The sequence below is a fragment of the Melanostigma gelatinosum genome (assembly GCF_949748355.1).
Source record: "Melanostigma gelatinosum genome assembly, chromosome: 9".
NCBI classification, from domain to species: Eukaryota; Metazoa; Chordata; class Actinopteri; order Perciformes; family Zoarcidae; genus Melanostigma; species Melanostigma gelatinosum.
In genome coordinates this window covers 4,893,644-4,913,865 of record NC_136642.1, presented here as the reverse complement: position 1 = coordinate 4,913,865, position 20,222 = coordinate 4,893,644, and the positions used below count along the sequence as shown (strand labels likewise).

At 41.0% G+C, this 20,222-nt stretch overlaps 2 protein-coding genes across 2 annotated transcripts in view; both read left to right on the top strand.

Annotated features, from left to right (window-relative positions):
- Positions 1 to 758: 758 nt before the first annotated feature.
- Positions 759 to 4,988, top strand: LOC306781852 (cysteine-rich venom protein; the record flags this gene model as incomplete). The annotated part of the gene is made up of 7 exons (XM_079274900.1): positions 759 to 822; positions 1,676 to 1,776; positions 3,043 to 3,133; positions 3,500 to 3,642; positions 4,442 to 4,530; positions 4,664 to 4,746; positions 4,852 to 4,988. The coding sequence occupies 7 exons, from the start codon at positions 759 to 761 to the stop codon at positions 4,986 to 4,988; spliced, it is 708 nt and encodes a 235-aa protein (XP_079131026.1).
- Positions 4,989 to 8,774: 3,786 nt separating this feature from the next.
- Positions 8,775 to 20,222, top strand: part of plcl2 (phospholipase C like 2) — a 33,246-nt gene continuing 21,798 nt past the window's right edge. Inside the window, exon 1 of the mRNA XM_079275666.1 lies at positions 8,775 to 9,440. Coding sequence (XP_079131792.1) covers positions 9,186 to 9,440 — 255 coding nt within the window. The 5' untranslated portion in view covers positions 8,775 to 9,185. The remainder of the gene's footprint in view (positions 9,441 to 20,222) is intronic.

The window sequence follows — 20,222 nt, the reverse complement described above, 5'->3', positions numbered from 1 at the left end:
TAACATTTAAGATATGATCTGATATTTCACCCCTGACTTGGCTGCTAATGCAAACAGGCAACAGCCAAACACTAACAGACGATGGGCCTACACATAAAAGAAAAACGTATAAAACATTTTCGCTGTCCGTACTCCATCGTGTTGGTCAGCATGGCCTTTCTGCTGCCTTTTGTGCCAAAGCAAGCAATGGGTGCGTCTTCAGCCAACATGTGTTGTATGGCTGTAATCCATTTAGTACGGGACCACACGGATCTACCTTGTAATCTACCAATAATCTTTTTCTTTGCCTTTACCTCAGATGCTTTTCCATTCTACTGTAAGCCGTGTAAACTTGAGCCAATGCATCAGAAAGTCACTACACCCTCGGGCTTAACAATTCCATGTTTGCTTTCTGTCAGTTGCATTCTTTTCAGTGTGCATGATGTAAAGCCCTGGTTTATGCTGCATCATTAGCGGTCTGAGGGGGAGTTAACTATGGAGCTGGGTCTTTAAAAGGAGGGAGAGGAAAGCACCAACCCACTTGCACCTTCTGAAGACTCCGGGGCAGGTATGCCTTTTTACTGGCTTTCCTAAACGCTGTTTTTAATATCTTTCCATTATTCGATGATACGATTGGATTGATTATATTATATCATATTTTATATATCTTTTTGATCGATCAAATATCTTGAAAATAAGAATCCAATTACTCTGGGATATTTTGCCAGACTATCATATAAAATGTCGTTTGTTTTTAATCTTCGCTTTTGTTCAGGAAAATGTTAGCATTCCTGATTTGCATCTTGACTCTGCAGCAAGTGCACTCTGCCTGCAATGTGGTGAGTAGAAGTATTGACACATTACAGGTTGTAATACAACACATTATGCATTCGGAGTGTTTTCCATATGCTGGAAAGTATGTTTACTTGAGTACAGTTTTGGTTTTGAGAGATTTTAGACAACACTAGCATTCACAATATTATGGAAGAAAATGCCACTTTTCCAAAGATAGATATCACATCGCCAACAGTGTGTGAAGCAGGAATAACCTTTGTAACACTGTGAAAGAACCTTGTTTTACGATTAGTATTTTTGCTTTTTTTTCCTTAACTTTGAAGTAAATATAAAAGACATTGTGGTGCAAATACTTCTTGAAAATAGTAAAGACTTCCATACTCTCCCAATGTCCTGATAAGAACTTAACTTCTATTTCTTCTCCTTTTCAAACGTTTCTGCGTGCCATCGTGTGTCCACAGCAAGGTAAGCACAATGTTAACTGCATCTGGCGTGTTTGACTTCACAGACAGTCACAAGGGTGTTTTTATAGGCATCAACATGTGTAACCAAGCCAATAAGTCTGCCGCTACGATTACGGGATTTGGCACAATCCTCTCTGTACGTTCTTCTGTTATTTCAGAGCAATTAAACCGGGATACGTTTGTGAGTCATGGCGAATAAATATTAAGCCACCAGAGTAAATATCAGGCTATTTTATAACTTTAATATGTTGTTTGCAGCGGTTTTAAGTGTGTGTGTGTCTGTGTGCCTGTGTGTGTGTGTGTGTGTGTGTGTGTGTGTGTGTGTGTGTGTGTGTGTGTGTGTGTGTGTGTGTGTGTGTGTGTGTGTGTGTGTGTGTGTGTGTGTGTGTGTGTGTGTGTGTGTGTGTGTGTGTGTGTGTGTGTGTGTGTGTGTGCAGACATTTGCCCAGAAAACACAATGGTTCAGACTGAGATCGTTGACGTTCACAATGCATTCCGTAGAGCGGTTCAGCCGACTGCGTCTGACATGCTGTTCATGGTTAGTCCTGCTTTCTACTTGCACAATAAAAGTGGCTCGGGTAATATTTACCTAAAATGAAATACATTTAATGACAACTTAATGATAGAGTATATTTCAATGGAAAATCTAACCTCATCCATCATATACAATACAACAGAACAGCATTCCACCTGGTCATCCCTCACTATGTTTCTGCAAACGTGACACCGCCCATTCTATTCATATTGAAATATGTATAGTATATATACCGGTGTGTGTGTGTATATATATATATGTATATGTGTATGTGTATGTGTATGTGTATATGTATATGTATATGTATATGTATGTATTTATTTTATGTATTAATTTTATATGTGTATTTTTTTACTATTGTTGATTTCTGTTTTGTTTTTATTGCCGGACAACCAATTGAAACCCACGTACATGCATACATGAACATCCATATGCACACATACTTACTTGTTTTTCATTTTATCATTTTTTTTTTTTTTTTTTTTTTTTAATTATTATTATTTTTATATTTTTTTCCCTCCATCTCAAAAGTCTCAAGGACATTCTCACACACACACGCACGCACACATACACACACTGACTATATATTTGCTGGCTTTCATCCCACTGTTCTTGTCATCCTCTTGTTGTTATGTCTATGTATTGTCTCAATATTGTCTCATGTCTTTCAATAAAAAATGTATAAAAAAAAAGAAATTAAATACATTTTAAGTGGGTGTAGTCTTCTGCACGACGCCTGAAAATCGTAAAGTGTTGAAATGTGAAAGTACATTTTGACTACATGGTCTGTCATAGATAAATATAATCACTCTTAAATGTCATTTTTATGTTCATTACAGTTGAGTAATGTCAACATCTTCTAACATATTCCGGAGCCAAACCCGACCACTACAATAGCATTGTACACAGGAGAATAAAGATGTCTCGTTTCCTCTTCAAAAGAGTTGGGTGTTTCTGGAGGTGTCTGCTCAAAAGAAGAAGAAAAACAGAGAAAAAGTCTCATGTTTATATTGGAGCTGAGTGTTGGCTCTGGGCTGTATGAAAAGCACAGCAGCTGGTCTCAAAGGAGAAGCCCGTTTCAACAACCTTTTTCATGTTCAGATTTAGAGTGGAAAATATTTTGAAATTTCTTCACTCTTTCAAATCACAAATGATCCCATTTTCAAAACCAATATCTTAGCGAGAGAACGGATCTGTTTCTGCATTCTGGTTGTGGGTGTTGTGAAATGAAACGCTTGATTTGTTGCGTTGTTTTTTCCTCTTTTACAGAGCTACAGTGAGGAGGTAGCAGCCAGTGCTCAGGCCTGGGTCGACAAATGTATGCTGGCTCACGGAGCACCCAGCACCCGCATGCTGAATGGTATATTTATTCTTCCTTTGCTCTTCCTCTTTCTTCTTTGTTTCCTCTCAACCTTGCTCCACAAATGCCAGCGCCTTAGATAATACATCAGAGGTGCATTCGGTGTCAAGGTTCCCTGTGAACTGAGTGACCTTGTGATTGATTGTCAGAGTCACTGGGAACATTATCTTATCTCCAGTCTTAATACCTTCTTTGAACAACAAATTACACGGAGTAGGATGTGTAATCATTAAGGAGATTATCATCAATCGGCCTATTAATGAACCCTGTTGTATCTAAAAGAAAATAATCTACTGAGACATGGTAATAACACTGTTTGCAGAAACCCATTAATCCTGCTGCCATGTGTTTCTCCCCAACGAGCAGGATATGAACTGGGTGAGAATCTGTTCTATTCGTCTTCACCGTACTCATGGACGGACGTCATCAACATCTGGCACGGCGAGGTGTCACACTACCTGTATCCCAACGGCTCCAGCACTGGCCAAACGGTTGGTCACTACACGCAGGTAACATTTAGCGAAACAAAGTATGTGGCAACAGCAGTAATGACAACATACAGTAATGTTGCTGCTGTGTTATTGGACGGTTACTTTTAATTCATCCATGTTTATATATTCCATTCTATTTTAGCAATGGATCAAATGTAATGCAATCGTCTTTTGGCGTCTTTCAGCTCACCGTTTTGGTTTGTCGGCCCACGACTTCCCTGTTTTGGGTCACTCTCACTGATCTCATGGAGTCCATTTCCATCCCAGCAGGCAGCTGTTTTCAGTGAAACAGCTCTGAGACAACGCAAAGCATTTAGCAGCTGAAGATCCAAACATTTAAGAAACTGTTTGCTTACAATTAGTCAATAAATATAGGACCAATAGTCATGATGGGTGAGAGACTGTTTCTGTGAATTCTAGCTCTCAAAATGCTCCTAAATATAAATTTCATGGTGGATTATCTGAACAAAATGAGTGTGACAAATACTGCTTTCACCAAAGGATTTCATGTATACATATTTTTTTTAATTGGAGAGATGGCATATTTCAAAAAGCATTATTGAAACATCATAAACAGTCAATATTGCGATTGTAAGAAGATATATTTGTCTTTTAGCAGAGAAAGATGGGCAGTCTTTTGATCAACTTTCACAAATAAACCTGCACAGCGATTTCCATTTCAAGAACTGATGTGAAAAAATAGTTTAAAAGAAAAAACAAAACATAAATGAGTCATGGCAGTGCTTGAAAAAGCAATATGCATTACTATTAAAGTAAAGTATTGAAGTTGAAGTTTCGTTTTCATCTTTGTTGTCAGGTGGTGTGGAACAGCTGCTACAGAGTTGGCTGTGGGATGACTTTGTGCCCGAACAACATCTATTTCTATGCCTGCCATTATTACCGAGCGTAAGTGACCCTCATTCAGCCTCCATCCAACAGTAAAAGTGTCTATTTATATCTGTGCATTTAACCAGAGGTTAGTTCTGAGTCAGGTGAAGTTGTGTTGAAAAAAAACAGACGTTTCTAATTTGTTTAACAGAGGAAACTTCAGGGGATGGCGACCTTACAAGGCGGGACCCCCGTGTGCTTCCTGTCCCAATAACTGTGAAGACAAACTGTGCAGTAAGTAACGGATGTTATGAGGTTCTTTTTACGGCAAATAGATCAATTGTCGACTGCGGGTAGAAAGAAAGCCAATGAGCTGACCTCTCCAATCTTTCATTTCAGCCAACCCCTGTCCTTACATAAACAAATACCTCAACTGTCCAGCCTTGAAAGACACGACTGGATGCAGCAATTATCTGGTGTCTGCTTGGTGTCCTGCTTCATGCAAATGCACCACTCAAATCATTCCAATAGCCTAAAGAGAAGCCACTGAGTCTGCAAAGGGCAATTAAAGTTCAGACTATTTACATCCTTGTTGGTTCTCTGTCTATGAAGCAAGCTACTGCAACTGTAATCAACTTCCTGTGAGCTTATAATAATATACCAATGATGCAAGCAAAACAATAAATGTGGCTCAGTACTGATTGCCTTATGTTTTAGTGGATGTTTTGGGAGTGTTTTTATCCATCAATCTCTAATCAAAACCCCATGGGACAGAGTTCTGTGATGTGTCGTATTCTATACGGGGACTCATCCAACTCAACGTTATTAGTTACAGAAATGTGTACGCAAAAGCAGGAAATATGGTTTCACTGTTAATTCACCTAAGCCCAACGTAATATGAATCAAAAATGTTCATTCTACACATAATCTTACAAGACAGATGATGATGAAAATCAAGTGCTGTCATTTTGTTGTGGTTGATAAGAATTAAACATTTAAATGCTTCAGTTTTGTTTCAATTTGATGTCATTCTTCCCTCCATAGAACATGAATGTGACAACGGCAAGTGGCCATTTTTTTTTTATTTTTACATTGACATTCAGACCACAAATGCAAGTGTTTCATGAGTAACTCTTTCTTCATCCTCGTGTACTTGGTTTCACTTCACATGTACAATACGGTGGCTCCGAAGTCCCTTTATTATCTACAAGTATCTGCTATTTAACCTGCCTGGTGCTGGATCTTCTACATCAGTATTATATGCGTATATATGGTGAAGCTTGGGGGAAAACTAAAAACAGAATATTTACCGTGGTTGGGGACAACACTGAACAAATTATCAGGTTTGTCAGATCGCACCTGACTGTCTCTCACAGTGTCACCACCTAAGGAAATAGACATATTTGCATGAATTTACATAAGCAACAAGCTGAATCAACTTGAACCACCAGAGGAGGCACCTGATGCTCATCTTTTCTTCAGTGTGTAAATGTTACAGGGTCCTACTGTGGGCTGCTGTCATCCGGATCCAAAACATTCCCTCAATCATCACTGTCCCATTCGAAGTGTGTGGCGGTGTCTATCTGCAGAGGCCCACAGATAATTATTAATACCCGACTCAGCAGTTTCTCTGAGCTCTACAGAGCTATTTAATGTCTTTAATCGGTTTGGTTGGCCACTGTACGCTACCTGCCCAGCACCAAACGACAAAACAAAGTAAGAGGATAACTTAGTCAACTTAGTGGCACATACAGCAGCTAAAGAGACAGATACTTTCCTCGAGAGTTGGTAGGAGGAGAGGGAAAAGAAGAAACGTGGAAAGTTGCTCAGTGAAGCTCAACAGCAGTTGGTTTGCACATTCAAACTACAGCCAAGAAGTCCTCCTGGAGCCCTGAGTACACACAGCACCACCATATCCCATCTTTAATATCGCCATCAGTGAGACCAAAGACAATAGATTTGATCAAGAGACATACCTCTCAAAGTAAACTCATAATCATCCCCTTAATGCCGACTTACATTAGCAAGATTACTTATTCTTGACAACAAAATGTATACATTTCAATTTAATATTTTGGCTAAAGTAGCAATGTCTAGGAACATAACTTATTCAGCACCCCACACACTGATAAAATAAACATGAATGATGCATGATGAATAGAAGTGGGTTGATTATTGTGACAGCTTTGCACCTTTTTCCTGTCAAGACTGCCATGTAATATTCTTTTAATATCAACTTTCCATACACAAACAGCCGCGTCATGTCATTGTGTCACAACACCGAGTATAACCCTACACCAGTGGTCCCAAGCCGAGGGTCGGGACCTCCACCAGGGTTTGCACGAAATATCTGAGGGGTTGCAAGAAGAATTGCTGGTTTTAAGTTCCAAAAGGCTGGAAGCCACTGGTCTGTACAGATTGGCTAGAAACAGACTTTGATTAGCAGTGTATTGTCAAATACCGTCTCCACTGTACAATAACCTAAAACAACCAATAACCCTTATACACCAGCAGATGGCTCTGTTGTACAGCTCACCATACCGCCTGCTTCTGAACCCCAGTGTAGTTTATCTGCCTTCATCTGAAGCAGTGGAATGAATAAAATGCATTAAATCATGTCGAACGATGTTATGCCTCATCACGTACTCTCTGTGCCTCTTATACAAGAGGCTATAAGCGATGTGATCTAAATGTTAGGCATCAACTGTGACTGTGACTGATATTTTAGAGCTCCTGATCATCTCCAAGAAAGATTCTTTTTTGGTCACATATAGGTTGCTGTGGAGGTTTCATTAGAAGAGCAGAAAATGCTGTTTTTCTGTGAAGACTGTTGTTACATCACCGTTAAGATTAGTTCACGGTCTCCGTGCACTGTCCACGTAAAGAGGAAGACCTGCAACACAATAACCCTAACTGGAAACAGAAAAAAACAGATGTCACGTGAGCCTTTCTGTCTGTCCTTTAGGGATGTCAAATATAGCTTCTGAATCAACAGCATAAATATTATTCATACAGAAAACAAGACGTACTACAGGCACACTTAGGCAGAACAAGGAGAAAAGTTATGAAGCCTTTATTTAGTCAGGTAAATACTATTACCAGCCTGATTCAGACCCAGTGAGGTTGACATTTCAACCCAGTAAAGGTGTTTGGTATCGTCTTGCTTCTTATTATATATATTTAAGGTTTTGTGTATTTTAAAGTCCAGCCTAGGGACAGGCATTGAAAACTATCTGTTGTAGTGTTGCTCCACATGCTAAAACCCATCCTACTTGTCCATGCAAAATACATGCAAAAATTCAAACGTTTATTTAGTGACCAACATGAAAGACATTTCCAGATTAAAGTCCTTTTCTATGAGTATACAGGTTTATTTGTTCTGCAGGAATGTAAAAGGGGGCGTTTCTAGCCTGTCAGTGAAAAAAAGAATAAGATTTGATTGACCGTTTGCAAAGATGTTCTTCTACAAGAGATCCTGAATGGCAAGTTCTGTTATTGAACTCAAACGGCTGAAAAGTCTGTCACGAATAACTGACGTTGGAAGACATGTTTTGCTTTTTTTTTTTGCTAACCAGCTATCAGCTATGGAAGCCCATTTCCATCAGCAAAAAAAAAATTTAAATCACAAAAATAAATTAATAATATATATTTATTTTTAATTTACTAAACAAAATACAAGAAAAAATGAAAAATAAAAATTATGAGATAGAAAGTAAAAATGATAAGATACTTTAACACAACAGTCATAGAAGAAGCTCTTCATAGGTTACCCTACATCTGACATATAGTGAGTACATTGAAGACTACTTTAAACTTGGCTGTACAACACATGAAATACTTCACTTTATGTGGCAACTTATTGAACAGCAGCTGGAAACATCTGGTCAGTGTCATGGTTACAGAGGGATGCAGCAAAAGTGTTGGTGCATTTTCTTTTTTGTAATTTGTTTTTAGTTTAGTTTTTAAATTACAAAAAAAAAAAAAGAGAAACTTTACTTTTTTGTTGTTGGCGGAAATGGGCTTCCATAAACAACCGGGGGTGCATTGGCTGGACTTTGCGTTGTGCTAGTTAGCTCACTAGCTCGGCTCAGTGCACAGCAGCACACACGGAACACGGTCGTCGGCTTTTCTTCTTTTCTCTGTTGCCGCAACAACTTAGGAAGGAAGAGACCGAGTCCTCTCCATGGAGAAACAAGTCGGCTCAAAAGGCGAGTACACACAAAGCCACCGCGCGTTACCGGCAGCTGGTCGTCGAGTTTTAAGGGAGAGTTGAATGAACTGATAACTAAAACACGCTTTTATTATTACTCAACTTATACCGTCACCGACTGCTGTCTAACAGAAGAGGGTGGGTTTACTCCGGTCAACATCCGCTCTTAACTGCTGCTCAACGCTCCTCCAGGGTGGCTCTACGGGGTGAAATAGCGGCAACTATCAACGTATTCAATGCTGTTACTAATGTCACACATATGCCCGGTGATGCTAATCGCCCGTGGTTTGTCTTCGCAGAGCAGCGCGGTGCACGGAGCCCCTCTGACTGTGGGAAGCTGACCGATATGTGCACCGAGAGATGAGATGATATGGCAGAATTGCGTGCCAATGTTACAACGAGGCAATAATAGGCCAAGGCAGCAAATTGGAGGAAAGCTGAAAACATAAGGCTTTGCTACACCAGCAGCTTGTGTGTGTGTGTGTGTGTGTGCGCGCGCGTGTGTGTGCGCTCGAAAGTGCCTATGGCGGAGTTTGAGGAGGACGGCAGCCGCCTGCCTCCATTGACTGTTGGGGATACGGCCGTGCACAGCGACGGAGACGCTTGCAAGACGCATTGCGAAGTGTCGGTCTCGAATGGAGACTGTGGGATATCGGACAACATGGTCGGTTCGGGATCCTTCGTCGCACCTGGCAGCCAAGCCGGGGCGGACACCGCCAACACCTCTGTCGGATCGGATGCCAAATGTGAAATACCACGCAGGAGCAGCATTATCAAGGTAAACATGGGAAGTTCCAGTCTCGTTGTTTGTGCCATTCGTTCTGCACATCTACCCTAAACGCAGGCTGTTAGAAGTTACAACGCACAACCCCTGCTTTCAGTTAATTACGCTCTTTCATGCACATCTTCTGCCTCCTCTTCACTAATCTCGCCGGTGACATGTCAGTGAAATAGGTGGTGTTTTCCTCACTACAGGCCGGTAAGGGGATCACCAGAAGCACATCCCATACTTTGTCTGATGATTTTTTTGCATGGGATTTGTATAGCAGTGCTTCTCCTTTTTGTTATTATCTTGAATGTCAGCTGTCTAGCTACATGTGCACGGCTGTGGACACGGTGAGATAGGAGGATCTTTATTGCTCCCAAAAGGGGAACATGTATTTGCAATAGCAGGGAAGTACCGGCACAAAGCAGTGAAAGAGGCACGACGGAAAGATAGTATATCCGCTCCAGGTGCTGGTCCTGCATGCTCTGATGAGGGGTCTTAGAAAGATATGAAAATATCAAACATACCTGTAAACAGATTCATCTTTTGAAACTGTTTGGTGTTAGACTCTTTGTAATTCTGACTTTCAGTCTGAAGCTTTGCAATTTACTGTACTTGTCTCCAGAGTATGGGCGTTGTGAGTATTGCTTAACAAAGATGATGACACTTCCTCTCATTTCAGTAATCGACACTATGTTGAAAGTCTTCAAAAACTTCGACTACGTTAACCTGCACACTAACGTTCCACTATTGTTCCCAATATGACAATATTCTGAATTTCTTTGTGGGTCAGGTAGAAAGCATTTTCTGCGTGCATATTCTGAATTATGTGTTATTCTGAATGTAGCTTTTTCCATGTAAGACGTGTGGAATATGCAGATAATATTTGGGTTTTAGGGGCATTCCAGGCCTCTTGCCCGTGCAGAAGTTACACACAAACCGACTACCACCAGTTCGCAGAGCTGCACGCCTCAAAGAAAAGCTCACGTTTCTGGTCGGAAGGAGAAACACAGCTACATTTAAACATTATGAAAGACTTGGATATCTACGGATTGTTGGATGTGCGCACTTATCTGACTCAAGGTGGTTGAAGGAATGAAAGAAAGACGCTTTGTTCAAACGGTCAAAAAACGTTGCCGCTGGTTAATCGGAGTATACACGGCTGCATGTCAACGTGAATATTCATTTTTATTCGCCATGTATACAGCTTAGTTGGAATATTGTCTTTTTTGGAATAAATGCAAAACCTGGAATATTTGTAGTTAACAGACGAATAGAATAGCCAAAATATGTGCGCTCGAGATGAAGAGATAATTCAGAGACAGTAGTTTTTCCCACTTTCCCTGAGTCACAAACCAATACATTCCTGAGGAAAGATGTTTTTAATATATTTAGTCTGAAGTTATGTCAGACAGCAGTGTTGGGCAATATTGGGTTTCTATGGGATCAAATAACATAATCATGATCCAGGAATTGAGCAAAAGTAAACTTAAGTCAGGCACCTTTTTCCAATCTTTGTCTTGAAGGGAGGCATTGTTCACTCTTCTAGTTAAGAACTAAATCAAAGGTGCATTGTTTGAATAGATATAAAGAAAGTCACACTCTCAAAGCACGGTAGATGATACTTGGTCCGTGTTTCAAGAATCAAGACCGGTCTGGTGGGTTGCCGAAAACCCCACCAACCCGCTCGCTGGTCGGTCAGCCCACAGGGCAAGAGGCCCGGCGAGTCCACGGCCCGGTGTCGCAGCTCGGCTCTCAGACTCGAGCGAAAGAGCACCGCTGTAACAAAAAGGGGCGAGCTGAATTTACAACGCAAGACGAAACGAGAGAGTCACTGTGAAACACAATGCAGCACAGTAATTTAATCTCGATCATCTCGTTTTCATAATAGTTGGAAGCCCAGATCGTAAATAGAAATGTATTAATCGTCCAGCCCCATGTCCTATTTAGTGGACTGGTCCAGAGTTTCTTTCCACATGGTTGTCTCGTGCCAGGGTATCCAGGCAGACAAGACATTATTCTGAAATGGTCAGTGACCTAAAGTCAGTAAGTGCAATATCAGTTCAACAGCAGGAGGAGCCAGGGATCGAACCACCAATCTGTGACTAGCGGATGACCCACTCTACCTCTTAAACCACAGCTGCCTCAATGGTGATCACAGTGATGATGATGATGATGATGGTGGTTGAAGCCACAATGGATGTCATGTTAAGTTCACATTAAGAGACCATGGGCTGTTATCAAGGTTTGGGTTGATGCAATCTTAATCAACATGGAAACAATATCAAAAAAAGTTATGTACCGTATTTCCGGACTACAGAGCGCACCTATATATAGGCCGCACCTGCTAATTTTTAAAAGAAAAAAGAATCCGCACATAAATAAGTCGCACTTGTCTATAAGCCGCAGGTGTCCTCGTTGAACGGCAAGATGCTTTTAACAGTACTAGAGTTGTCTTCTTCTCTGAACATCATAACATGTCCGACTCGCTAGCTTCTAAGCAAATTTTAACATTACCGCCAATGGGGAAATGCTAACCGCGATTAGCATTAGCGAATATAATATATCTTCGTACATCTTTTCATGCTTCATACAGACATACTTGCAGACTAAGGTCTCTCAAGGCTACCAAACGGAAGAAGTAAAACGAAGCAGCGTGTCTTCTCATTACAATCTAAAAGCAACGAGGCAATACCTGTTGTTGTTGTAACTCGTAGCTCTGAATAGCATTTACGGCTAACTGGCTTGGTCGCTTAATAGGGCTGATGACGCCGCTGGTCACGGCGCGCGCTAATCGTTCCAATAATCCAATAATCCAATAATCCATGTGATTCCTCCACAGAAATGCAGACTTTTACTGCACAACAGCTGCTAGCTGTTTATAACAACAGCTGCTAGCTGTTGTGCTAGCAGCAACGCTTGAAATTAGTTATCCATGTTGAAATGAATTACTGGTCGCCCTGCCTGTTTGTTTTTTTCCGGGTACGGGTGACGTGATAGTGAGTGTGACTAATCAGGGACGGAGACGTCATGGCTGGTAATGACCAATCCAGTAGCGAGCACGGGTGTGGGCTCATGTTTTCTAACACACATCCGCATCCGACTTTGGCGGCGCAAAGCTAGTTAGCCTATGAAAATCCATCAATTAGCCGCATCGTTGTAAAAGCCGCAGTCTCAAAGCGTGTGGGAAAAAAGTAGCGGCTCATATGCTGGAATTTACGGTATGTCATAAATCACATTTTCTACTTGTGTGAAGGCTAATCTTATAATGTCCAATGAGGAATGCAGTACGCTGTGCCCTCGTCTGAATGCCAATATTCTCTCGAAGGCAGTTTGTTTTTGTCAGCAGTGACTGATCGAGTATCGCAGACGGTGCTTGTGAAGGGTTGCGCCGCTGTTAACAAGGCGGCCTGTTTCACACTGTCGGGCAGAGCCTTCGGTTCTTGTCAAGCTGCTTCTCCGAAGAGACGGGAGGATGTGGTCGAGACAACGGCAACCATACTCTCATAGTAACAGCTATGATACCGAGTGCTCGACATGAACCTGACTTCTGTTCAACATATGTGGTGGTGAGGGTGTGTAGTAATCAGTGTGGTTAGGCCTAAGCTAATGGCACGTCTAAGCTGCCATGTTGAGATATTTTCCTTTCAAAATGTGTACGTGCACTGTCGGTGGGGAAGAAAAGTGAAGCTTGCAGTCTTTGGTTGACAAAATAGCACCTTTGCAGATCTTTTAATTTGATGGTCGCTCAATGCTGAAGTTAGGGTTCAGCAACCCCCCCATGAAACGCAGAAGTTGTTTTTCTTTTCGCAGTATGAATTATACTATAGAAAAGGGTTTTCTGTTGCAGGAGTGGTTGGATAGTTATTTATGGCTGTTTGGATTCTTTGGAAACCCATTTGAACCCGACTGACATGTTTTCAAGTTGACCACAACTTATGACCACATCCTCTCTATGAAATATGAAACTACCCCCTTCAAACCGCCATCTTTGCTTGATAGTCAAAAGAGAGTTTGGATGGAGAACCACTTTAAGACAACCGTGTTTCCAGAAATAAAATAGTCTGCTTGTTTGTTAGTTAGCGGAAAAAAAGTTGAATGGAAAAATAATTGACTCTTGATACACTTGAAATATCAAATGACGTAGTTTAACTGCTGCATGAAAGCTTGAGCAGCGTATGTTTAGGTCACATGGCGACTATGTGACACTCGGGCTCCTATGCGTGGCGTCCAGTATGTTGTAGCAGTGCTGTGTACGGTCGGCCCCCCCCCCCCCCCGGCAGGTGAAATAATGGACCCACGGCTCCACTTTGCTGCCCACCTCACAGCTCATCTCAGATCCTCTTGCACAAAGACGATCTCGCCATCGCGTGGTAAATACCACTTATTTCACAGCTCCGATGGCGGAGGAAAACAAACTCGGTTTGTGATATCACCCTGCGCAAAAGGGAGAACATATGGTATTAATTATGGCGGAGCAGCAGTGCTGCGAGGCCGAGACGAGTTTCTCCGTGAGAATCATCATATTGTGTCATATCGCTCAGTCAATACAATACTGCAATACTCAGACCAGTGAACCACAGCCGAGGTGTGATTTTTGTTTCGTAATCGGTGTCGGATTATTTTGATGAGCTTGATTTTAGCTTCTGTGGAAGGATAACAGAATATTGTTATTGTTCTTCATTTGAAATAAGACGCTTGGGAGAGATTTGGGTTTTCCTTTCTTGTTTTGACTTTAACTCTTGAATGTGTTTCTGAGGTGAACTCCTGTACGTGTGATGAGGAGCGAAGACATGTTGAAATTCAACGTTGTGTATTTGTGTTTAATATATAATGCGATTGTTATGTTGGTGCCAAAGAGCGATTATAAACGGTCTGTGTTTATGTCAGATTTCAGAAAGTCTAGAAAGGAGTAGAATGGACATTAACGGTTTTCTGTGGTCATTTGACAAGTAACCTACAAAAGAAAAGGTAAGAATGTGATAGTGACATCACATGAAGTGTTGTCGCAGCTCCTATCTTCTTTGTATGGTTTCCACAGTCGACCCTCGCGCGCTACATGGTGCATACCTGCATTTACATTTGACAGGAATGATCCTTTTAGATCAGCTGTTCATGACTTGGCACAGTTACAAGTCAGTGTGAGGTGGTAGATCAACTTGGAATACGTAATATTATAATTATATTATGATGAAAAGGCTATATCTTGATATTGAAGGGTTTTGGAGTGCTTTCCCCTCGAGTTTTGAAGTGATAACATGTTATATTGTAACTTTCAGTGAAAGGATGCTTTCACTATGTCTACTGTATATCAAGTACTTTGTGCTGCACACAGTTAGTGCTAATGCAGTCATCAGTGTGCTCCATGTGTCTGAATAGTTTCCACTCTGCAGTCTAATTAATTGGTGGTAAATAATGAATGGTGTATGTGCTACACTACCTTCACCGGAATGTGTAATTGTACTCATTGCTTGTCCAATTTTCTTGACAATCAAATCGACAATTGAAGCAACTAAAATGAATTGTGATAATGCAGCGTGAAACTGAATCTGTGGCCTTGAACAAGAAACGTAACTTCATAGAACTCACACTGAGCGTCCATGTCCAGCAAAACAAAGTCTACAGCACATTGCCTTCTATAAAAGTTGGTAGAATTAAGTTCCCATTACGAATGTGGTGATGTAAACGTTGCTGATATTGCCGAGCACTGTCGATTAATTATTCACAATGTCACTCCAGCAGCTGTTATTTCGGATTTCCCAACCACCACTTAGCCTAAACCGTCCAACCACCGATTGTTGTTTAACCCAAACTGTCTTTGAGCAATGTAGCTTGCATGCGTGAGTGTACTCCCGTTGGCCAACCCAGTGCCACTGTCAGCGGATGGTGTAATTTATTAAAGGTCTTTTGACGGCCGTCCCTCGATGCAGTGTCCGTCCGGCTGCTTGTCTCACGTTGTGGCTGCATGTGTCTGCAGCGATCAATCACTTACCTGAATCATTGCTCATTCATCCGTCAGCTCAGGTATGACTGATTTACTGGAGTGCTGCCGGCCTCACCCAGGTAGTGTATGTCAAGGGTAGCTCCAATGACTTAGCGGTGCACCCAGTTCTATGCTCAAATTTCTTACAATTACAGTTCTGCCCCATTAATGGGAGCGGTGGATCTATGCCATTGTGATTACATTGTGCTGTAATACAAAGTGAAGCACAGAAAGGCCAATACATATTTATACAAGTACTGTGGAGTTTAATTATCAGTTATGAAGTTTCTACACCACTGTCATAGTAGATCAGAATCCACAGAGTCAAAGCTGTGACTCTGTAATGTCGATGAATGTTTCGTAATGTAACTGTTGTAAAGTGCTGATGCATATAACTTAGTGTTGGTATGGTCTCTGATCGTGATTGCTGTGTACTAGAGCTGCATTGATTAGTTCTTTAGTTGGTCTGTTTCTGCAGCTTTTCACACAAAATTGGCGAACGTTTGATGGTCCTACTTCTTAAATGTGATAAATAGCTGCTTTTCCTCGTCTTAGTATTACAACAGAATATCTTTGGGGTTTAGACTGCTGGTTGAACAAAACAAGACGTGATGACAGTCTGGGTTCGAGGAAAACTGTGATGGTCCTTTTTCACACAGAACTGTTAGTTGCAGGCCAGCTGTACCCCAGCTCTCTCAGTAGAGCTTCAAGTTGGATGTTTTCTTTTGGTAATCATTTCCTGCACAAACCAAATATTCTGATATTTGATATGACTGTCTTATTGTCAACCATAAGAAATGGTTTGTGCATATATTTGCCCCAACACTGTTTACTTGAGTCTTCAGTCATTCTTATTTGATCTAGAAAGTTCATCTTGTTGACTTTACAGCTTCTTTTTGTGTTAAAATCACAAACTGATATCCTGCCAGAGTGTAGTTCTGTTTGCCAGAAAGATAACAACATGTAACAGTTATTGTGTGGGAACTCTGTGCAAGTGTTATTAATGTAACGGTTACATCATATTAACCATAATGTGGCTCTACATTAACATAGTTATTATAGAGTTTAGTTAAAATGCTCTTAACTGTATTTCAATCCAAGAGAAATGGCCTTATTTTACTTGACAGGAGTAACATGTAGCAGGTAGTCATTATTCTCAGTGCCTCAGCATTGTCTTGCATTGCTGCTCAGTTTTAAGAGGCTCCTAGGTTTAGGCACCGGTATCGTTTTAAAACCCAAACGATACCCAACCCTATATTTAAGTCACTATAGAAGTGAGCCCAATGTGATTAAGAGTCATCAGAGTGACTATTATGATCATAGGTTTCACTTCCTCCACAGTGATCTATCTTCAACTGTAGTTGACAACTATAGAAGTCTAATATTAATCATATCTAACAACCACAATATGTTCAGATGGAGGTCCATGGTGTGAAATAGGGCTCTGTGATCTAATGTGTTATGGTTTAGAGGTCCACTGCAGTAGATCCAGTCGTGTAGCCAGTAGGTGACGTTTAAAATGGGTTAAACAGCCATGGTGTAGGGTGGAGGTTTTTTTTGCTACTGAAATGGTGAAAGAAAGGGGCTTTACATGTTTGCAGTGGAATATCAGAGTGTTGTCCCATTTTATCGCGTCTCATTCCATCCATAGGCCATCACACTGATGTGCTCACCATTATTATTCAAAACATCCTTGTGCTTTGCTTGCTGGTTGACATGTCTCTCAATATCCCATTACATTGTTTTAAATTCACGCCAGCCATTAAAATGTTCGGGACCCAGTAGACGGTCACGGTTAAGATTGAAGCAGACTTCCAGGACAAACATGCAACAGGGAGTCCATTACTTTCCTTTCTATTCAGCTGATACATGCAGGCCAGAGATTTTGTCATCGTACCTACCCAGTATTTAAAAGAAACACAACTACTGTCGTGAGGATTGAGTGGAAGCGACCTGTTTGTGTCAGGCTGTGTGTTCTGTGATCGATGGACCAGCCCGTCTTCATAATAACATGAAATGTTCGGCTTTCAGCTCCTTTTAGGCATAGGGACGGTCTGCAACTTAACTAAGCACCAACACTGTCGAAAGGCTATTAATATCGCCGAATGAACAAATGAACTTATTGTAACTGTGGTTAATGGCTCAATTAATATTAGAGAACATGAGAGCTTCTCTCCCAAAGGCCTGGAGCCACAGAGCTAAAAGCTGATCATGTAAATCCTGGAACGGCTCCATGGAGCACATTTCAGAAGAAAGATGGTGGTGAACGATGAACTCAGAACACGTGTTCTTTGCAGATTAATGTTATATTTGATGACATTTGATGTGTGTTGGTGCTCTCAGTAAAGTATTTGGTTAGCTTTGAGTAAAATGTACCGTTGGACAACACCTTGTGTAATATAGTTGTCTCTTTTAACTCTTCATGTAATTGTCTTGCATGTTGTTGTCACTTATCCAGCCACCAGTGTTATGCAATAGAACTGGGATGAACTATATGGATTTTTTATAGACTGTAACTAATTACCTGCTTCTAATGGTCTATACTCATACGATGATTTCACATTTTTGTGTTTCAAAAGAAGTTCATAACCTGTATTTTATTATGCACTGAAGGTAAGGAACGCTTAGATGTAGTGTGCCGATGGACGCTTTACTATTCCATAGCTCGGACCAAACCAAATCTAACTGACACTAATGTCAACTCAACAAAAACAAACACCAGTTTTGACTCTTTAAATGTCAATTAAATGTTTTGTAGCAAAGTACATTAAAAAAACTAGAAATGCACCAATTGATTTTCATCAGCAGATAATCTATCAGCGATACTTTAATGAGCGGAAAAATACACAATGATATAAAACCAGTTGACAATCCAAAGTGATATGAAGTCAAAAACCGAGGTGAGTGGATCCTAAATTTAGGTCATTCTTTTGGTGTCAGCTTGGGTTAAACTCCAGTGACTGATGACATATTGTCACAACCATAACGTTCCAAAGATGGACGTTTTACTTTCATTCATATTTGTTCAGGAAATGGTTTAAAAGTTGAGTCCCAGGGTAGTCGCCTTCTTCACAGCTGAGTTGACCAACAACTGATAGCATATGGTACAGAACAGAAGCAGCTGGGCCTTTACCAGGTTCAGGCTCCTGTGGGGTTTCACTGCAGTGCAGCTACAGAGCAAAACGTCTCTGTATGCTCATTTAAACAAAACAACACGCTCCTTACTGGAATCAATCGGTTTTATTGAATGTTGAATCCATACCATGTGTGTTATGGCAAGCCAAGGCAAGTTTATTTGTATAGCACATTTCAACAACAAGGTAATTCAAAGTGCTTCACATAAAACCATTAAAAGCATCAAAACACAAGGCAAAAGAAAAGGAGATTTCAAAAACAATTAAAAAACAGTGTAAGAAATAAAATACAGTAGTAAAATGCAGAAATGCAGGACATATTAATTGAACGTGGTTCAATTAAAGGCAGCAGCAAACAGAAAAGTCTTCAATCTTGATTTAAATGAGCTGAGGGTCTCAGCAGACCTGCAGCTTTCTGGGACTTTGTTCCAGATATGTGGAGCAGAAAAACTGAACGCTGCTTCTCCATGTTTAGTTCTGACTCTGGGAACAGAAAGTAGACCGGTCCCAGACGACCTAAGGGGTCGGGATGGTTCATAAGGTAGTAGCAGATCGGAGATGTATTTTGGTCCCAAACCATTCAGTGCTTTGTAAACCAACAGCAGGATTTTAAAGTCAATTCTTTGTTGGACAGGAAGCCAGTGCAAAGACCTCAGAACTGGAGTGATGTGGTCCACCCTCCTGGTCTTAGTGAGGACTCGAGCTGCAGCTTTCTGACAGATTTTTTACAGAGACCTGTAAACACACCGTTACAGTAGTCCAGTCTGCTGAAGATAAATGCGTGGACAAGTTTTTCCAAATCCTGTTGAGACATAAATCCTCTAATCCTCTAGTCCCCTGGTGACATAGTTATGTAGATTTGTGTGTCGTCTGCATAATTATGATAACACACTTTGTTGTTTTCCATAATCTGAGCGAGTGGAAGCATGTAGGTGTTGAACAGAGGAGGCCCCAGTATTGAGCCTTGGGGAACACCACATGTCATTTTAGTCAGCTCTGATGTGTAATCAGCTACAGACACAAAGTATTCTCGGCCTTTCAAGTAGGATTCAAACCAGTTAAGTGCTGTGCCAGAGAGGCCCACCCAGATTTTTAGTCTTTCTAGGAGTATGGCATGGTCGACCGTGTCGAATGCAGCACTGAGATCTAGTAACACTGAGACTGAACTTCTGCCATTGTCTATGTTCAAGTGGATGTCGTTGAAGACCTTAACAAGAGCAGTTTCAGTGCTGTGGTGCTGTCGAAAGCCTGACTGGAAAACATCAAAGCAGTTATTTACGGCCAAGAAGTCGGTCAGCTGTTGGAAAACCGCTTTTTCAATTATTTTACTTAAAAATGGGAGGTTTGATATTGGCCCATAATTTTTCATCGTTGCGGAGTCTTCTTTAGGAGTGGTTTAATAACTGCAGTTTTTAGGGCTTGTGGGAAGACTCCTGAGAGAAGGGATGTGTTTACAATTTGTAAAAGATCAGTGCTCATGCAGTTTGAAATATTTTTGAAAAAGTGTGTTGGTAGAATATCCAAGCAGCAGGAGGATGACTTCAGATGTTGTATGATGTCTTCTAGGCTTCTAAGGTTGATTGAATGAAATTGTGTCATGATATTTGAATGGATGTTAGATCGGGACAATACATATCCTGTGCATGCCCAGGTGGATTGGAGTTCAGCAGCTACCGA